The sequence below is a fragment of the Anabrus simplex genome, chromosome 3 (assembly GCF_040414725.1).
Source record: "Anabrus simplex isolate iqAnaSimp1 chromosome 3, ASM4041472v1, whole genome shotgun sequence".
NCBI lineage: Eukaryota > Metazoa > Arthropoda > Insecta > Orthoptera > Tettigoniidae > Anabrus > Anabrus simplex.
In genome coordinates, this window is record NC_090267.1 from 432,490,626 (window position 1) to 432,511,034 (window position 20,409).

General features: G+C 35.5%; 1 protein-coding gene across 2 annotated transcripts in view; it reads right to left on the minus strand.

Annotated features, from left to right (window-relative positions):
- tho2 (THO complex subunit 2-like protein) overlaps nucleotides 1-20,409 on the minus strand; it is a 547,726-nt gene that overhangs the window by 452,824 nt on the left and 74,493 nt on the right. For both annotated transcript variants that reach the window (XM_067143459.2, XM_067143457.2), the window contains exons 4-6: nucleotides 16,485-16,613; nucleotides 7,172-7,287; nucleotides 3,540-3,673 (exon numbers count right to left, since the gene is read on the minus strand). In XM_067143459.2, coding sequence (XP_066999560.2) covers nucleotides 3,540-3,673; nucleotides 7,172-7,287; nucleotides 16,485-16,613 — 379 coding nt within the window. The remainder of the gene's footprint in view (nucleotides 1-3,539; nucleotides 3,674-7,171; nucleotides 7,288-16,484; nucleotides 16,614-20,409) is intronic.

Here is a 20,409-nt window from a genome sequence, read left to right on the forward strand (position 1 = left end):
TGCGATCACCATAGAAAAAACTATTTCCGAAATGTATCCAACAAGGTGCATTTACTAATGTTCAAATAATGCACTTGGATAAATCACTGACAAACATAACCTCACGCAACGAAACAAAAAAATCACACAATTCAAAGACGAGGATAAATTATGCTGGTTACCCTGTGCAAATGCATTATTTTTTGGATTTCTGTACTGTTTGCATTTTTAGATGCTTTGTACTGGCATGGAAGGTGCCGGACGCCCTCAAAACATTGTGGCTTATCGAACTTTCCTATGACGGGGGATAAAGTTTCTCGCTCTCATGTGCATTGCAACGCACTACAATGACCCCCATCCTTGTACGATTCACCGGCTGGCACTTTCTCCTTTAAAACCATAAGACCGTTTGGACTCGCATTAAAATAAAGCAATGCAGTTTCATCGGCAATGACAATATTGTTCGGTGCCTACGAATTTATTGTTTGAGCCCCGTTTTTCGTCAACTGTCGGCATCGCCAACGCTCGCGGATTCTGCTTTTCCGCACACTGCCAGTTGCGTGATATTGCGGCGTTCCCTAAAAGGTTGAATACAAAAGAATTCCGATTTCATTCAACTTAGCAATCTAGAAGCGCACTGTAGACCCATCGAAGTGAGTGTAATTGCGGAAAGCTTCCCCTCCGCGTTCCGGAACACTATTCTATTATGACGCAGATAAATTTCGAGTTGAAATTACTCTGTAACATAGTATTGTTTTAAAATGTAAAGTAAGTTTCGAATTAAAAGTCTGAATTTCGGTAATGGGGCCGACACTGTACTTCGAATTGCGAATTATCCGTATTTCGAACTAAACAATTTAAATAACATGCAAAACTGTATCTCATGTTTCCGGGAACGAGAGCTTCTTCGAATTAGGCGGGATTTTGAATTAACCGATTTCGAATTATCGAGGTTCTACTGTATTTGAATAAATCAGAAGAGTACACAACAAACCTAATTACTAAGGTAAGATGATGTTTATCTCCACTAAGCAAGATGAAATATGTACACAGCAAAGGGAATTAGAGTGGACAATGTGTGAGAGACCAAGAGACAGCCGGTAAAACACATTCAAATGGCCCATCTAGCTAAAGGGTTAAGGGATTCATAAACATCGATACCATTTTAGGAAATTTCTGTACCTTGCTGCAGCTTTTGTGAACAATTACAGTACAATGTAGGACCTAGAATGTGGTATCAATGGAGTACTGTTTATAACTGATATTTCTGGCCACAGTTTCCTGCTACAGGGTGGAAGACATCCAGCAACTGAACACAGAATGTTTGGTGGCAGTAAAAATCCTGACTCTCAAAAGAGTCACCGGCTTTGAGCGGAGGTGTTCATTTAGGTGAGCGCTGATCCCCCAATGGGGGAGATGCCACTGAAATCCAGAATGCAGAGTCTGTACTTCAGTTTAGGGGCAGCCTTATTGAAACCTGGCAGTCAGGTATATGATGCCTTCGGTATAGTAAGGGCCTGTACTACGACAGCCAGATAAAAGTGAGGTTTAAATTCATGTGGCAGTTTGCACATTTATCTGGAAGTTTGGTTGAAAACGCATACTACGACTTTCGTTTATGTGCAATCTGGGAGAATATTCTCGAAGTTAGCTATGCCGAAGTTGTACAGGCAGTTAACGCTCGTATCTGGGACTTCGCTCCTATCGGGGACGCTACTGTAAGAATCAAGATGGCTACACATCAAGATGAATCTTCATCTGCATGATGCTGTATGAAATTAAGTTGTTACAATGTAATCTATGTATATATTTATAAAGTATGCTATGCTTCCTGTCCAGTTTTCACAGAATTCTTAAAGATTTCCCAAGCTAGCAAGTTGTTGCTACTGAGCTTATGACTTGCACACAAGCAAGTCAACAGCAAGCATCATGGGTAGCCGTGGTCATTAGGGCAACATTGTTTGCTGCTATGCAGTTTTTCGTGGGTTCAAGTTCCAATAGTGTAACATTTTATACCTTCTAAATGTTAGTCGGTAGGGTACTAGAAGTGAAAGTACACGTTTCCTAATCATTAGAATGCGTGTCAAAAGTGTCGGTTCTATTCCAAATCTATCCGCGATGCACATATGGAGTAAAGGTATACGACGTTGTTCATGTCGATTCGTCCGTCGGATGACGATGTTAAGGAGGTTATATTTCTTTGACTTCATAACAACTTGCTACTAAGTATTTACACTAAAGTGAGATAAATGCTTGCCAGTTACTATTCTCACATTGTATTGAAAAGAAAGAAACTAACTACTTACCGTATTCAACGAGCAAACAATAAAATTAATAATCCTACGCTGCATCAGTGGCATTAATTACGAATAAAAACTTTACTTCCACCGTAATGTGCATCCTCGTAAATAGTACTAAACAAAAAAAGATACATAACCTGAATCTTAACTTTTGCGTCCAGGTTACATTTAAAGTCTTTTTAGTTTCTATAACAGTTTCAGTTTCGTTATATAGTTAATTAATTTTAAAATTTCTTCGTATGTATAGATTTCAGTCCTAATTCTGTTTTTGACCTGACCTTCCACATTATAGCTTAATAAGAGTCTGATATCATATTCTAGTAATACAATTTCAAAAGGAATAGAGCTAAACAAACGAGAACACCAGGGAACACGTATACCACCGCGCTAAATTTCACTATATTTTCAGTAACCTTATTACCAACCCAATAAACATGTTACTACATCTTCCGCATTACAATACCGTTGTTAAAATCCGTTGGCAGTACGCAAGAAAATATTTAACTTCTAGTTTGCAAAACTGCAGCCTACGTATCTGGCTGTTTACCTGACAGTCGTAGTACAGGCCCTAAGTCCATCGTAATAATAGCCTACTGTACATTAAGCATGAATTGATCAGACCAAGGAGAGATTGAAATAGAGGTCAATTATCCACTGCCTGACCTTAGACAAGGGTACTGGAAACAGAAGAAGAAGGAGAAGAAGAAGATTCATAGCAAGTAAATTGCAATATTTTTTACTATAGTAGGCCAGCCAAAGTGATACTTGTGCACTGTTTTCTGTAATGATGGGGTTTCATAATCACAGAAAAAATGAAAATGATGTTAGCAGTTGGGAATCGGGACAAGTCACTCAAAACCCATCGTGTTGGTTACGCTCTTAGCTCATGTGAAGTCTGGCCATCATTAATAGAGAAGTAATTATGACGTTCTGGCGATCTTAGCTGAAGGGGCCTCCATTTCTAATAACGACTATTCCTTGTACATTCTATGTTGCAGTCCCATTACATGAGCGCTCCACATGTAAGAATAAGTTCATCCCCTAGATGTTCTTTTAAAAAAATGTTATACTGTACTGTATTGCTATGTTGCTGGTTTAGGTCAGTATATAGACTTTATAATGTAAAGATATATATTTTTCTAAATATGCAGATATAAGTTCCAGTGTAACAAAGCCCTATAATATTTCATGTGAAAATTATCAAGTATTAAAGCTACAATAAAGAAGCTTTTCAGTAAAGTGAAAGAAGATTATACTTGCCTATTAATGACTTGATAACTTCAAGGATATTCCTTGCATTTACATTGCCAGAAACTTCTTGATTGAGCTCGGTGATCAGTTTTGCATAACCTTCACTTTCTTCACGGAACAAATTGAACTTTCTCTGCTTGTAACTGTAAATATCATCATATATATAAATAAAACAGCAAAAGTACCCGAGATATTTTACACTACATGGATTAGTTTGATATGTGTAAAAAGAAGATACAAGATTATTTAGATATACCTGGATATTGGATATAACTAAATGTATATTTATACACAACAGAAAAACCCACATCATATTCACAGAGAACAATTTGAAAAAGAATTACCCTTGAATACCAAAAATGTTTTAATTTAATATATTTAAAAAATATATATATATTTTTTTTTTAAATACAGAGAGTGATTCAAATACAGTACTGTACCATTTCATTGCCCTGATTATTTAAAACGGAGTGTTAAAGTCGTAATTTGCCGTGAATAACGCTAAAATTATCGTATATCAAACGGCAGAAAATACAAGTTAAATTATACGAGCAAGTGAAATCAAAGTGGCCGTGACCGAGATAAATGTACTAATTTCAAATTGTTAAAGTTAACAGAGAGAACAATCGAATACTGAATTGAAATAAGCCACGGTGAAGTTCGAGAGACAAATTTTGTGAAGAAAATAATGTATTTTTAAAGGAAGAATACCAAATTTATCGATAAAACTAAATATATTACGTAATCCTATCGCTGTGCATCTCATATATACGAGATTTAAAGCGAAATATATAGGAGGAGATAAAATACAAATGAACGTATACTGGGATTGCACTGAAGAATAACGAAAGTTTCTTTAGGAAACACTTTAAGAAAATGCTAATATTTAGAGCGAATTATCGATAAATTAGACCATCCTAAGCTACCATTAACATCATAGAAACTTCTGTAGCAGATCATTTGACGTAATATTTTACTTTACAAAACATAGTAATAATACAAGAAGGCTTTGCAACTAAGAAGATGATATTAACATTGTCTTTGGATATGTTTTTCATGCAAATGCCCGAGAACGTCATGACGGCTTGCTAAATCAAACATGGGATTGACATCTGATGGAATCCAGCCGACTCTACCCCTGAATAAGAGTTCAACTGCCGAGACTCGTAGATGACTGAACCGAGGTCCAGAGAGGAACATTCCTGAGGAAGAATGTAGCAACAACTATCCCGGCCCACAAGCAAACGCAAAATAAGTTTTAAGTTTCACAAATTTTAATTATGTTTTTCTGTCTTGTAGTGAGTTGTTGATTGTGATGTTTATAAGGAATAGGTCGTTATATCTTTGTGAAGTGTTATAAATATGTAGTTTCAACGAGAGTGAATTAATAGTGATGTATTAAGGAAGGTTATAGGTAGTCTTCCGAAATATTTAAACACATTCAAGTGTAGGAAGAGATGCGTATGTCAATGAAGTGCTATGCTAACAATATTTCAGTTTATTCTCAAGAAGCAATACCAAAGATAATGAGTTTAGATGAATATGAAATACGATATAGGTTTAAATCAAGTCATAGGTTACAGAGGTCATAAATATCGGCAACTTATTGCCAAATGTAAGTCAATATAGGTTAAATATGGTAATGTTTTGATACGTGAAGTGCATATTGCTAGGAATATGTTTGTTGTTGATCCATGAAATATAAATTTTACTGAGTTGAGAAGTTAATTGAGTTGTGCGTTACATTGAATTGATTAAATAATATTTGCATATGCGGCGATATAAATATATGATGAAAATATGAGGTAAGAAATGTGAGATTAAGGAATAATATTATCTTGGATAAAGTAGTTGAGGAATTATGATAAGTATGACGACGTATGAGGGAAGATTTTTATGTAAGGTTAATTAATGAAAGATTAAGTAACGCAAATATGGATCAAGTTTATAATAGATGCTAGTAATGATGTAAAACATGGAATAACATATAATATGAGTTTATGACAATTTGATAATGGACTTACGAAACAATAATAGATTATAATTTCAAGATTCTGATGGCAACTTCAAAGAGAATTTCATATTATATTTAAGGTTTTTGCTGATTTAAACTGAAATAGCAGATCACTGATAGCCGATATGATCTTAGTGTCTTGATTATGTTAGCCTATCACTATTAAAGAATTAGGAAGTTCATCCATGGTATTCCTTGTTGACCTTCAATCATATGACTGAATTTTATGAAGTGATATGACTTAAATATAACCTGTCAACAAATTAGTTGTCACTATTTAGGAAAATTTTACCTATTTCTTAGGAAAGTATTTCAAATATAACTTGATTAATAATTTTTTTATTATGATAGGTAGCCACTGAAAGCTACAAAAGTGAAACTAATCTTATTCTGCGTATGTTTAATCAAATAATTAATCGCGTACATCGAAGATGAATTAATCTGCCTTAATCATTCTTAGTTGACCTGAAGAATTTTATTTTATTCTTATTCTGTAATTTCAATACTTTCAAACAAGTTAATCGAGTTTTTTTTTTTTTTTCAACATAAAGAATCCTTTAATTTTTATTCTTCAATAAGAGACATACGAGATGTGAATAGTATTTTATGTGAGGTCAAGATGATTTTCATTTAAATAATTTCAGTCCAAGCAAACTTCAAGGAGAGGAATTTTATTTGTTTATGAGGTCGAAACATTGGAAGAGCTGATAGTATATTCTATGATTGCGGACTAGAATGTCAAGATCAAGAGAATGAATACAGAACAATACTTTCAGAGAAATATTAGTACAAATAGTAAAAAATATTGGAATAAAAAGATTTAACTTATCCAAAGTATACTACGTTATTTTGAATAAATAACAGTTATTAAGAATTTAATCCATTATTATTATTATTATTTACAGATTATAATATTAATATAAGTTAATCGTATAGTTGATAATAAGTTGTAGAATTTGCAGTTGAATTTTTAAGGCACAAAGGGCCGTAAAACTTAAATATCACATATGAATATCAAATTCTCAGTCGATGTAACGTAAAATATTTTATGTTTAACATAATCCCTGAGATGTTCTCCGACTTCAGCCGCAAATTTTCTTGAACGCCAACCTGGGCTAAATGGAAGAAAGAGAGGATGTCCAATAACCACGTATGGCACAGTACATGAATATTGTGCAAGGCTATACTCTGAATATGCAGGGAGTAAATATACGAGTGCATTCAGACCTAACAGCGTACAGAGGTATTTATAAATATATCAAAGACACAGAATCCATTCCTGATGGCAGTAGCAGTGGGGAATTGAGAGGCAGGATCCCACAGAAAATTTAGCACACTGGTACTGACATACAGAATTTCCTAGGTTCATAGAACACGTCGTAACAACCCTATCAACAGGACAAGTTAGGAGTTCACTATGTCAACCGAGTCTAATTAATCTGGGAGAATACTTTTCTTTTAATGATAAAATTTTGCTGCACTGCATATCTTCAATAATAGGTATTCAGCAAATACCATGAGAAAACAACATCAACTGACAGATAACCTGACTAATACGATATCATATATAAGCCCTACTAATTATCTTCCTTTAAAATGCATATGAAACAATGAGCAGATTACTTACTAGAGTTTCGTCTTTACTTTGATGAACTTTGTATAAAAATTCCTATTCTTTAATGTTCCGACATCCTGGAGTGTGTCTATCTCCAACCGTTCCTTCAGCAGCTTTTCTGAGAGAAACTGGAAAATTGTAAAAAGACCAGATTTTTTCAATATCAGATGTTCAAGAAAGTATCCAGGACAGGAATATCATAGGGATGTACAGATGGGGAAATTCCATGAGCAGTCATAAATAACAAGACAATACTTAAGGGAAGAAGTAAACTGTTTGCAAGTAAAAATACATAAGGGCATAAATGGTCGAAACCTGTTGCAAAATGAAACATGAAAATTTATCTCTAATAATAATAAGAATAAGAATAATAACAATAAATCATAAATCATCCAGAAGCAAGTTTTTGTAAGTTACTGCAAAAAATAAAAAAAGCAGATCAACTATGATTAATACATACATTTATGTGCCAAAAAGCTCAAAAATATTTTCTTATGTAGTAAACAAACATACATGTATATTAATGTTTGTTTCAATATTACAAAATTTTATGTATGTATTATTTAAAAAAATCATTCCCCAGTCATGCTGAAATAGTGATCTGTTAAAATAGCTTGCTGTTGCAGTGAACAACAGAGACTTCCTTCAAGTTTTCTATCACAAACTTATGTTGGTTGTCTCGGAGCAATGCACGATACCAGGAGAAGGAACATTCAATGTCACAATAATATAGTCTTGCAAATTTCATCAATGGAATGTCACAGACAGGCAAATTCTCAATTTCATCAATGCCTTTTGCCCTTTCATAATGTTTGCAACTTTACACACAGTATTAAATCAATTTTATTTTATATATTTGCATAACTTCTACTCTGGGACCTTTGAATGAATTATTTTCTCAGTACCATGCTCATAATTAATTGTCTGAGCCAACAAGTTGGTTGATGTTTCTAATTTCTGTATAGAGTGACAACAATAAACTTAAGTTCGCAGATCAATAAGAAAATTCATTTCTTTAATGAACTGTCCTTAAGTAAGTTCTGAGGAATATTAACTAAGGAAGCATCATCCTTATTTAGTTCATCCATCACTGATGCAAAATTTTCAAAATTGTCTACATAATATGCTATCACTTCTAATCATATCGTCCAATGAGTATAAAACTATGGGTCTATGCAGAAATGTAAGGTATTGATTCTGGTTTACGACAAATTAATTCTTATTAGAGCTTTCACAAACTTTTCTTATTTTTTTCCTTGCGTTTGAAATTAATTTGTCCAATTTAGGACAACGTAACATACTGTAGCAGCTTGCAATATATGCCTACTCTCTTTAACCGTGTATGAGGGTAATCCCAAAATTAAGGTCTCCTATCTTTTTATTAATACAAAAACAACCATTTATTTCTATAATATTTACATCATTTTATAAAGGTTGAACATTTATCTATTTTTCTACATAATCAAAATTTCGGTTGATGCATTTATGTAGACACTGTGACAATTTTTGTATGCCGATGTCATACCAGCTTGCCGCCGTGCCGTGAAGGAAGCATTGAACCTCATCTTTCACCTCGTAGTCTGTGTTTAATTGAATTTTCGCGGCTTGGGCAAAAAGGGCTTTGTTGTATTTATAAAAAACATAGGAAACCTTATTTTAGGGATTACCCTTGTACTATACAAGTTGGACATTTATCAAGTTTGGAAAAGCTTACAAAAATGCCTTCTGCTGCCTTCATCATATGCGGAGCAGCATTTCAAGTTAGAATCAAACATTATCAAATTTGACCCCATTCAGCCATTACAACGGAAGAGATTCATTGAATAAGATAACCTTCATTACATGATTTGGTGCTTACATTTCTCTACACGTTCGTTGCACTTTGACATTTTTAATAAATTTAATGCTTAGACAATGTGTTTTTCCTGAGTGTTTAAAGATGTCTAAAGTGATACCTATCTTTAAAAAGGGATATAGAATGTGCCCATCAAATTACCGCCCTATAACAATAGTACCCATTCTGAGCAAAATTATTGAATCCTGTATATTTATACAACTCGACGAGTACTTTTTCAAAAATAATTTGCTTTACAACAAACAGTTTGGATTTAGAAAGGGTCATTCAACGATAAAAGCAGTTGAATGCGTCATCAAAGACATATTAAATAATTTTGAGAATAAAACAGTCACAGGTGCTACATTAATTGACCTGACAAAAGCTTTTGATTGTGTCTCGCATGAAATCCTAATTCACAAGCTTGGTTATTATGGAGTAAGGGGTCATGAACTGAAATTAATGGCATCCTATCTCCATCAAAGGAGACAGATGGTGGTAATAAGTGATAAAAAATCTGGTATGGAAACTGTTAAAACAGGTGTCCCACAAGTGTCTGTTTTGGGACCTTTCCTGTTTTTGGTCTATATCAATGACCTAGCATGTAATGTTCCCTGCACATCAGTTCTATATGCTGATGATACAACTTTCGTAAACAGTAATGTTGATATCACAACACTACAAAACCAAGTCAACACATCTGTTAAAATTGCTGAAAACTGGTTTCATCACAATAAATTAACTATTAACGTCACTAAAACAGAAAATATCATATTTACCTCGGATCACACTGTAAATAATGGCTGCCGTAATTCTGTTAAATTATTAGGCCTACATGTAGATACAAGACTTACATGGGAAATACATACATAAGAACTCTGTAAGAGATTAGCCAGGGTGTGGTATCTGTTGCGGAAACTGAAAACCTGCATCAGTCGGGATATGCTACTTGCATCCTATCATGCTTTCTTTCACCCTCATATACTGTATGGGATCAGGTTATGGGGAAATTGTCCCACATCAAATAATGTATTTATATGGCAGAAAAAGGCAGTCCGTCTAATTGCTGGATTAGAATTTAGAGACTCCTGTAAAACTTCCTTTGTGAGCCTAAAAATTATGACAGTTCCCTGTTTATATATTCTTACAAATATTATGCATGTGAAAGAGAATCTTTCCAAATTTAAAGAAAGATCTACAGTTCACATGCACGACACAAGATACAAGAATGATCTGGATACTCCTTACTCCAGGCTTAGTAAAAGCACAAACAGCCACTGTTATCAACAGCTTAAGATGTACAATAAGCTTCCACTACCTAATCGAACATTAGACAATAGTGCATTTAACAGGGTACTGTCACAATTCTTAAGGAAAAAGGCATTTTATAGTGTAGAAGAGTATCTAGAATGTGGTGTTTCAAAAACTGACCTAATATAGGTAGCTAAAATAATTTTTCTAATGACTCAGGCATAGTTACTAAGATATTGTATATAGATTATTTTTATTAATACTGACAATACCTAGTGTACATTTTCTGTACTTAATGGTGGAAGAATAAAATATCTAAAAATATCTAAATATCTAAGATCAATTTCTGCTTCACATTAAAATATTGTTTCCACTGATTATATAACTGTTCTGTAATCTTTATTTTTAGTCTATATTTTTTGATCTTGTAACTCCCTTGGCATGCACATGTAACCTACAGGTTCTTTGAATAGTGTTCATGTGTAACATCTGTGGAGAAGAAAATGTTGTGAAAAGTAATGGTGTTGTCTTTAAAAATTCCATTAAATTCTGCAACATATTACTGCAAATGGTGATATATCACCAATTACTTCACATATGTACCAATACTGTACAAACAATCTGAATTAATCAAGCCAACGCCAATGACTGAATAACAGTCAGTCATATGCACTGCTTCATTACATGGGAAAGAGATTCAGCATTCATAACGAGAATGAGTGAGCCAGTACGTGCAGTCAAAGTCACAAAGCAATGCATTTAAGAAAGATATTAATTCACATTGTGTTTTCACTAATATGTAAAGAATGTGAAATGAATTTTTGGATTAAACTGAATATTTTGAATAAACAATTTATCCATTATTGCAGAATTATTGACAATATGTATTTTAACAGAATTATTTATCTGAACAATAAAGTGCACAAATTATGCACAGAATGAGAGGGTACTTAGTTTGTACAACAGTCAATTATAGTCCTTGCTCATTTTGTGCACTTGTGCACTCCACAACATGGTAATGGTCACATTGTAGTCCACATACTTCACAAACACAGTTGGGATCAGGCTCATGGTAGCCATGCACCGCCAAAGAGTTACAAGGTGTCTGAGGTCCTGGTTTGCAGAAATATTGCAAGTATGTAATTTATAGCAGAATTGTTTAAAATATGTATTTACATAAAATATATTTATTTATATAAAAGCTGTCTGGTCAGAGGTGCCTGCTATGGGATCGAGCAATGCTGAGTATTGGGTGGTGGTGAATAACCCAACTCTAATGGGGCTTGAAGCATGTTTTCACGATAAATGCACGCTGAAGTTAGGTTAAATGACAGTGTTTGAGTAATATAAACTAAATGTTTGCCGCAGAAACCTCAGGAGTGACACACTTTTAATTTGCAATGAAAATGAACATTCATGTTCACATAATATCGGATTTAGAAAATGACTAACAAGTAAGCCGCAATATGGAATTCATACATGAAAACTTTAAGATTTTAACTGACTGACTGTTTCATATCAATTTTAATATTTTCTTTTTTGAGCTTTTCAACCTTATACGAAAAATTGGATATATCGTCAGTCTGCTATAGCAAATACATTTTTCGCCATAATGAATTCTTGCTATAATGGTCTTCTACCATATTAATAATTAACAAAGCTAAATATAAAATGTTGTTCTTCACTTTACCAAAATAGAGGCTAGCATTAAATGACGTAAATTTAACAAAGAAGCAGGCAACAGAAGTATTAAACAGTGCAGGCAATTAATTACTGCATCATAGGTATGCTATATATATATATATATATATATATATATATATACACACACACACACACACAGTATATAATGATTAGAAGAAATAAAACCACTTTTCTCAATTTCCATTCCTAAAATTAGGGTGCAGGGATTGTTCACATATATAGGTTCTGTTTTGTGAGAAGATTTTTACCAGTACTATGGTGCATGGATGACACAAGAATAACAGCTGTGTTCTTTCTTGGGACGTGCGATAGTAGGGTGATGTTCTTTGTGTAGCCGTACAAAGATGACCCAACAGCCCTATGTTTATTAGAAAGGAATTTTTGTGGGTTAACATTCCCGCCTGATCTTAAGATACAATGTTCCTCTTTTTCCCCTTTTAACTGTTGAAGTACCAAGACTCCCCATACTGTCAGTCTGAAGGCCTAACATGAATGAGAAACAAAGATATAGGAGTCAATCGAAAATAACACTGACAACGCACTGCGGTCAATCTGACTTTGATGGATTTTTTCATGTATTGTAGTATGTTACAAGCGCTAGAGAACAACAGTTATCTCACTGTCAGTCAAAACATAACTGAACACGAAGCTAGTGAAACAAAGTCAACAATGAGAGCGAAACGAAGTGCAACAATACACAACACTGCCCAGCCTGTAAGATCGCACCATGTTAAAGATTAATTCTCCATTTTTTCTGAGTTACTTGAAAGTAGAATTAATAGTTCAACAGTTCTGAAGCATTTGTAATATATACATCTATATGTCTAGAAAGATATGATGTACACTACACAAAAAGTACAACTTGAGAAAACTGCTTTTATTTCAATACACGTGTAAGGTGACCTAGCATCCTAATTTAAGTCGGACGTTCATACATTGTAATGCAGTCTGACATTCCTACTTCATTGATATAAAGTCATATTTTTGTTATCTACATACAGTAGTTCTTCAATCGTATTGTCAATTGCATATGTGCTTTTATATACACATTTATTTTGTTGTAAATATAGAGGTCACTACTAATCTTTCAATAAGCCATGCTTATTGTCAATTGTCAACACTCGAAAGTTCCCCGAGATCACAGATTATCATACAACATTGTAATTTCCCAAACCCGAGACATGGCATTAGTGAAAGCAAACAGCTCCATTAAGATTTTTAAATGCCAATCGTTATGGATACAGGAAAACGAAGAAAAAATGAAATAAGATCCAGAAAAATTAAGAAGCCAAAAGAACTGAAGAGAAGTTGCTACAAGAGAATGAATAACTGAGTATCATTTGTGTGCGTGCATAAGAAAAGGGATCACTTCTCGGTCAACAGTTCATAAAATAATTGTAAAAAAAAAAAACCTCAAGGGAGTAAAATGTTGAATTTTCATTTTTGATACCCATGTATTGCTTAGACCGTCATTTACTCACTGTGTGAATTTAAAAGCCCTCTGACAATAATCACTGCTAAAACATGAGGTTTATTTAATACTAACAAAAGGGACCACTTTTCCCATCATAAGCAAGGCTCCACACACTTACTCGCTCACGCTCATAACTGAACGAGCATAAGATGACTCGAATATCTTATCGTATGATAACTAAACCCTAGCTGGGCACTTTTCATAAAGGTAATAGGTTTCATAAACATCTTGTCTGCTCCAAACATTTCCGATTCCGATGCAGTCTTTCAGTGTATTTCATACTGTGAAGAAGTGTGCGATGAATGCATTAGTACGAAACCAGCCAATGACGGCAGCTACTAAGAAAAAAAATTATGACAGGAAAGAAACTTACTCAATTTATCACTTCAGAGGGCAGGAGATACGTCAGTCATTCTTTTAATTTGTATTCGCTTGCAGCTCTAGGAGGCTAAAAGATTAAAGGAACAATTCAAGAAAGAAGGGTTCAGCCTAAAATTTCACCGAAGCGAAATCTATTCCTTTTGAAGATCGTAAACATGCAGTCGACTTTATGAATAATTTCAGTGAACAAAATGCACTTGTCATGCCAGGCCAGATCTCTACAAAACGAAGAAGTGATCTCATGCTTCTCTCATCGAGCATGTCTAAGAAGTACGTTCATACATTATGCTCTGGCAGTTGTAAATCATTAGAGAGAATTCTTGTATCACTCCCGCCTTGGTATCCTATCTGGTGTACATTTTGCAGTAACATAGTAGTTGAGAAACCCAAGACTGATCTTTGCATGACTTGTAGAAGCAATTAAACTGTAATAGGGAAACTGTCAATTATGGATGAGGAGGAAAAAAAGAAATCTGATGGAGAAGGCTATACAACATCTTAATGTCCAAGCGGAGTGGACTGCTTATAAAAACACCATAGACAATTGTAGACAAGGGATTAGACAACTGGAAACTCCATTGTCTCTTGGGCCACATAACTGCCCAATTACCATACGATCTGCAAGAAGTGGGATCCTTTTTCTTTCTTAAAGGTTACAAAGTTAGTCTCCTTGGTGTAGCGTGTGAACCACTTAACAAATTTGTTTTGTACATTATTCCAGAAGCTTGTATTGCAGGTAAAGGAGTAAAAACTGTCTTATCTCTTGTACATCACTTGTTGGAAAAATTTTCAGTAGGTGAGGAACATTTAGAATTCCATGCTGATAACTGTGTTGAGCAAAATAAAAACATCTTAATGAGATACCTCCTGTGGAGAGTTATGACAGGAAAGAACAGCAGTTGAAAAGTTTCATTTTTGCCAGTGGGACACACAAAATCTCAACCTGATTTGTATTTTAGTTGTTTCAAGAGAGCATTCCGGAAAAATGAAAGTGAAGTTATTGAAGATGTAATTAATGTCGCCCGTAAAAGTTGTCAGGTTCCTCTAGCTCTATTATTCCTGTTGCTGTAGGCACAGAATCTAGAAATGTAACAATTCCTACTTATGACTGGCAAAACAAATTCCATGCTGGAATGAAAAACATTCCACAAATAACCCCGACACATCACTTTGTGTATATGAAAGAGCACCCTGGTGTAGTGTTGACAAAGAAATCCATAGTTTCTGACGAAGTACCCTACTCCATCCTTCCCCAAGTTCCACAGCCTGCCTGGCTTCAGTGACCTTCTGCTCGTCATTAAACCTCAAGGAATTAGCATCGATAGACAGATGTATCTCCATGAAAAAAAATAGTCCCTTCGTATCAGAAGATAACATTTTTCCCTGCTCCAACAACACCGCCACCAACCACCTCAAGTGAAACTCTTATGGAGCCGCCTTCTGTTACTCCTCCTCTGCCAATAATTACACCATCATCATCATCTTCAAAAAGTGTAACGCCTGAAAATACAAGTAAGGCTCAGACGATAAAACCACCAACTCCGAGAAAATTCTCCCCAGAGAAGAGGTTTCGACCCACCTGCAGCTACTGTGGAGAGGCAGGACATCGAGACCAGACGGTGAAAGGACATATAATATGCCCAAAACGCAGGCTTCAGCATGAACAACTGATATTCCTGTCTTATGCAGGCTGTGATTAACGATCATTAAGGTATGTGATAATTTTTTGTAAAGTGCGGTAGTGTTGCAATTAGTTGTCTTCAGTGACCTTCTGCAAATCATAAAACCTCAGAGACTTAGCATCAATAGATAGATCTCCACAAATAAATTAGACCGTAAATAATATCTGTTGATAATTTTCGTTAAAGAAATTCTATGTCAGAATACCGGCAAACATGAAAATGTAAACACCAGCATAACTTCCAAATAGTTTAGAAGTTATTTGTGTCACAAAGTAACCAAATTTCTAAACAGCTCTACTGAAAAGTTACGAAATCTTATGTTGTAACATTACATGCTAATTTAATGCCTTAATTTCTTTCGGAGGTATTCAATTAAATTACATGATATCAGTTACATATTATGGAACATAACAGTATCTTTATCTCAACACCCAACATGTGGTCCCTTTTCGTATACACGCACACATTTACTGAAGATACAAAATTCCTGCAGGCTGAATGCACATTGTGCAATTAAGTAACTTTCTATTTCTGCTGCCATTTGTTTTACGTCGCACCGACACAGATAGGTCTTATGGCGACACTTTCTATTTCCAACCATGAAATCGACCTAGTAAGAAGAAACACGAGGTGAGAAACTCGTAAGGCTTTGGCCAACGTGAAGAAAATTATTCCTGAAATTTCATCAGATACATTTCCTCTTTCTTTGTTCTCTTGTTAGAGTACAATATATTTAATTGGAAAAAATTAACAAAAATACTAATCAATCTTTAACAAATATAAACTAGAAATTGAGTGTTTTATTTTGTTTAATTTTAGAGTGTAAATTCAGTCATGCCCTACTTCGCTGTTTGAATTAGTTGATCAACTTACCCGTAGTCATTTTTAGGAACTCCAATAAACAATTTTCAAAATGAATGGGAGTGGAGAAAATTTTAACTAGAAGAGTAATCACAAGTGATTTTAAAAAAAATACTGAACACTATAATAATACACTACCTTTTCACATTCTTTCACAATAAAACAAAACCTTTGCCTTTCTTCAGTGTTATTCTCTGTGCAAGATGTTTCCGCATCAATCATACTGACAACATCCAAGATAAGAGATGGCATATCTTTGTGAAAACCCTAGAACAAAAACAAAAACAAAGAGTTAAAGAATACATCAAAAACAATGAAAAACTATAGTGATATCACAAGAAGTTTTTCTTTGCAGAAACTGCTGTTGTCTTAAGTCCCCATTCAAGTTCATTCAATTTATGGCCAAATGGAGATGTAATGATAAAATGAATTCCGAAGGCGGATCAAATATAAATGAGAATTTGAATGTACCGCTGCTGTTTGTAATAATTCCAAAGCGGGGCTTTGCCAGGAAGTTGATGGGGATGTCTGGAGAAGGGGTTTGTGCACAAGAATGACTGTGGAGAGCTGAGCTGCTTCAGTATGCCACGAGTCAGCAAGAGGTTCACACGCCTATTGCACAATGGATCATTATCAAATTTCTTGCAAAAGAGGGCACCAAAACTTCCGAAATTTTAAGGCGGCTCCGCGCACAGTTTAGGGAAGAAACACTTTCACACTCAAGTGTATGAGTGAGCTAGAAAATTTCTGACAGGCAGAGAAGCTGTGGAAAATGAATCTCATGAAAGGAGACCACAGAAAAGCACCACTGCAGACAACATAGTTGACATTCGTGACATTATGGTGAAGAACGGTGAGTAAAAATTTTGCGAAATGTTTTAATTAATTAATTAATTAATTAATGTTAATTGCTTTACGTCCCACTAACTACTTTAATGGTTTTCAGAGACGCTGAGGTGCCGGAATTTAGTCCCGCGGGAGTACTTTTACGTGCCAGTAAATCTACCGACACACGGCTAACATATTTGAGCACCTTCAAATACCACCAGACTGAGCCAGGATCGAACCTGCCAAGTTGGGGTCAGAAGGCCAGCGCCTCAACCATCTGAGCCACTCAGCCCGGCTAGCGAAATGTTTTATCTGTAGGAATACATTATGGAAATATTCAAACCATCATCCGAGATGAATTCCATTTCAGAAAATAGTCTGCCAGGTGGGTTCCTCGTCTCTCCAAACCAGGAAGAAAAACTTTACGCCAGGAAGTTTATCAGAGACCCCGTCACTACGAGGAGGAAGAAGCGAACTTCTTGTGTCGTACTGTGACTTGTGATGCAACCTGGGTGCATCATTATACCCCAGAGTCAAAGCAGGTCCAGTCAAGGCCAACACACGCCCATCTGCTTGAAAGGTGCTAGCAACTGTTTTCTGGGACTCTGCAGGCGTATTGCTGGTGGATTTTCTTCACGAACAAAGCCTACTATTGTCGCATTTAATGAAACAAAAGCAGTGTATCGCAACAAGTGACGCCAGCAACCGATGCGAAACTTCATTCTTCTCCATGACAATGCAAGGCTGCATACTGTCGCTTTAACGCAGGAAAAACTGGAGGAAATTCATTGGAAACCTCTGGAACACCCTCAATACAGTCCAGATTTATCGCCCTGCAACTACATTGTTTGGACCACTCAAACAAGACCTAGCAGGACAGTGGTTTGATGATGCAAGTGTAGAAGAGTTTGTGCACAACTGGCTCCGCACACATCCCTCTTCTTTCTATCAGGAAGGCACCAAAAATTTACCAATCTGATGGAGAAAATGTGTATCGAAGACAGAACACTGTGTAGAAAAGTGATCTCTATAATGTGTAATTATTTTGATTGATGCAATAAATTGTTAAAAATAATTCCCGTTTATATTTGATCCGCCTGCGTATACAGTCATAAAAAAAAGAAGACAAAGTTGCTAATTAAAAGCTGCTCAAAGAGGCAACTGCATGAAGATTTCTTTGTTAACTTATGATCTTTGAATCATAAAAATGACTATATTTAGGTAAGCAAATTATGTATTTCAACAGGTATACAAGCAATGGTCAAATGATTGTACATATGCTCACAAAGCTGCTATAGTTCTTGCAATTTCCTTGTTAACGACCAGCATGCTTTTGAAGTCTAGCTGGCTGGCTGTGTTTACATTCCTTGCCCGCGGAGTGCCGGGATTTTCCTAACTCAAGCCACAGTATTGTCAACTCGCCACCAAACACTGTAGTTGGAGGGCATTTGGAGTAACAGCTAATGGCACAAAGAGCGAGACTAGAAAGAACTGCACGCAGCTGTGCAATACTGTCTCTGCTTCCACGCTAAACAGCGAACATCTCATAGTAGATGGTTTTTCTCACTGGACGCTAGTAGGATGTCATGCTTGACAGCCCTCTTAGATTCAATAAGCAAGAATTCCGCATATTATACATTTTAGTGTTTAATGAAGTGCTTATAATTTTGAACGAGTTTCATATTCATTAGTTCCGACCGAGTATCAAGCTTTAGGAACCTTGCTCGTTGTTGTTGTTGTTGTTTGAGTCATCAGTCCATAGACTGGTTTGATGCAGCAGTCACCCTACCCTGTGCTAACCTGTTCATTTCTGTGTAACCATTGCATCCTACATCTGCTCTAATCTGCTAGTCATATTCATACCTTGGTTTACCCCTACTGTTCTTGCTGCCTACACTTTCCTCAAAAAACAATTGAACAAGTCCTGGATGTCTTAAGATGTGTCCTATCATTCGATCTCTTCTTCTCGTCAAATTTAGCTAAATCGATTTCCTCTCAACAATTCGGTTCAGTATCTCTTCATTCGTGATTCGATCTATCCATCCATCCGCCTTCAGCATTCCTCTGTAACACCACATTTCAAATGCTTCTATCCTATTTCCTTGTGAGCTAGTTATCGTCCATGTTTCACTTCCATAGAAGGCAACGCTCCAGACAAAAGTCTTCAAAACATCTTTCTCATTCCTATAGCCTATCAATGTTTGAAGTAAGCAAATTTTGCTTTTTAAGAAAAGTGTTCTTTGCTTGTGCTAGACTACATTTTATGTCTTCCTTACTTCTGCCATCATTAGTAATTTTACTACCCAAGTAACAATATTCATCTACTTAGTTTAAGACTTCATTTCCTACTCTAATATTTCCTGCATCACCTTTTTTCGACTGCACTCCATTACTTTTGTTTTGGAAAGTCTTATATATTTTCATCTTGTACTCCTTACCCAAGACTCTCTGTCCATACCATTCAGCAATTTCTCCAGATGTCCTTCAGTCTGAGATAAAATAACAATATAATCAGCAAATCTCAGGGTTATGATTTCCTCTCCTTGGAAACTTGGTATGTATGTCTACAGTTTGCATTCCCAGATCACAATACTTCACTTTCATGATTAATTTACAGCAACGTGTTGGTACAAAATATTAGCGATTTCATTTCCTCTCTGTAAATCACGTCCTCGATAACAATATTCTTGTTCACCCCCATCACCAGCACCATTATCATCGCTTTCTTTGCTATAAACATTATCAAAATTGTTGTCCTCACCTCATAAATGCTTAGAGACATTATTTAGCATAAAGCAACAGACGATAATGCGTGAAATTTTCTCTAAAGAGCTTTTGACTTTGTTTGCTACTAAAGAGGAAACGCCTCTTCGGTGATCAAATAATTGTTCTGTTTTGAGCATGCACACGATTACATTTTTCTCCTTGTGGATTTCGAGGGTTTCGGTAGGGAGTTAGCAACCAAGGTACAAAACTGTAACCTGAATCACCCAACAGTACTGCAGCACCTGCGTGCTCTTGCAATCCTTCATATACACGTGAATTCTTCAATATCAAACTACCGAGCAAGTTGGCCATGCGGTTAGGGGCGTGCAGCTGTGAGCTTGCATTTGGAACGATAGTGGGTTCGAACTCCTGAACAATTCAGATGAAATGGGTTATACCAAGTTCTATTCCAAGCTCAGTGACAAACATCTTAAACAACATTAATGAATGCTGCGTAAGTTGAATTTTC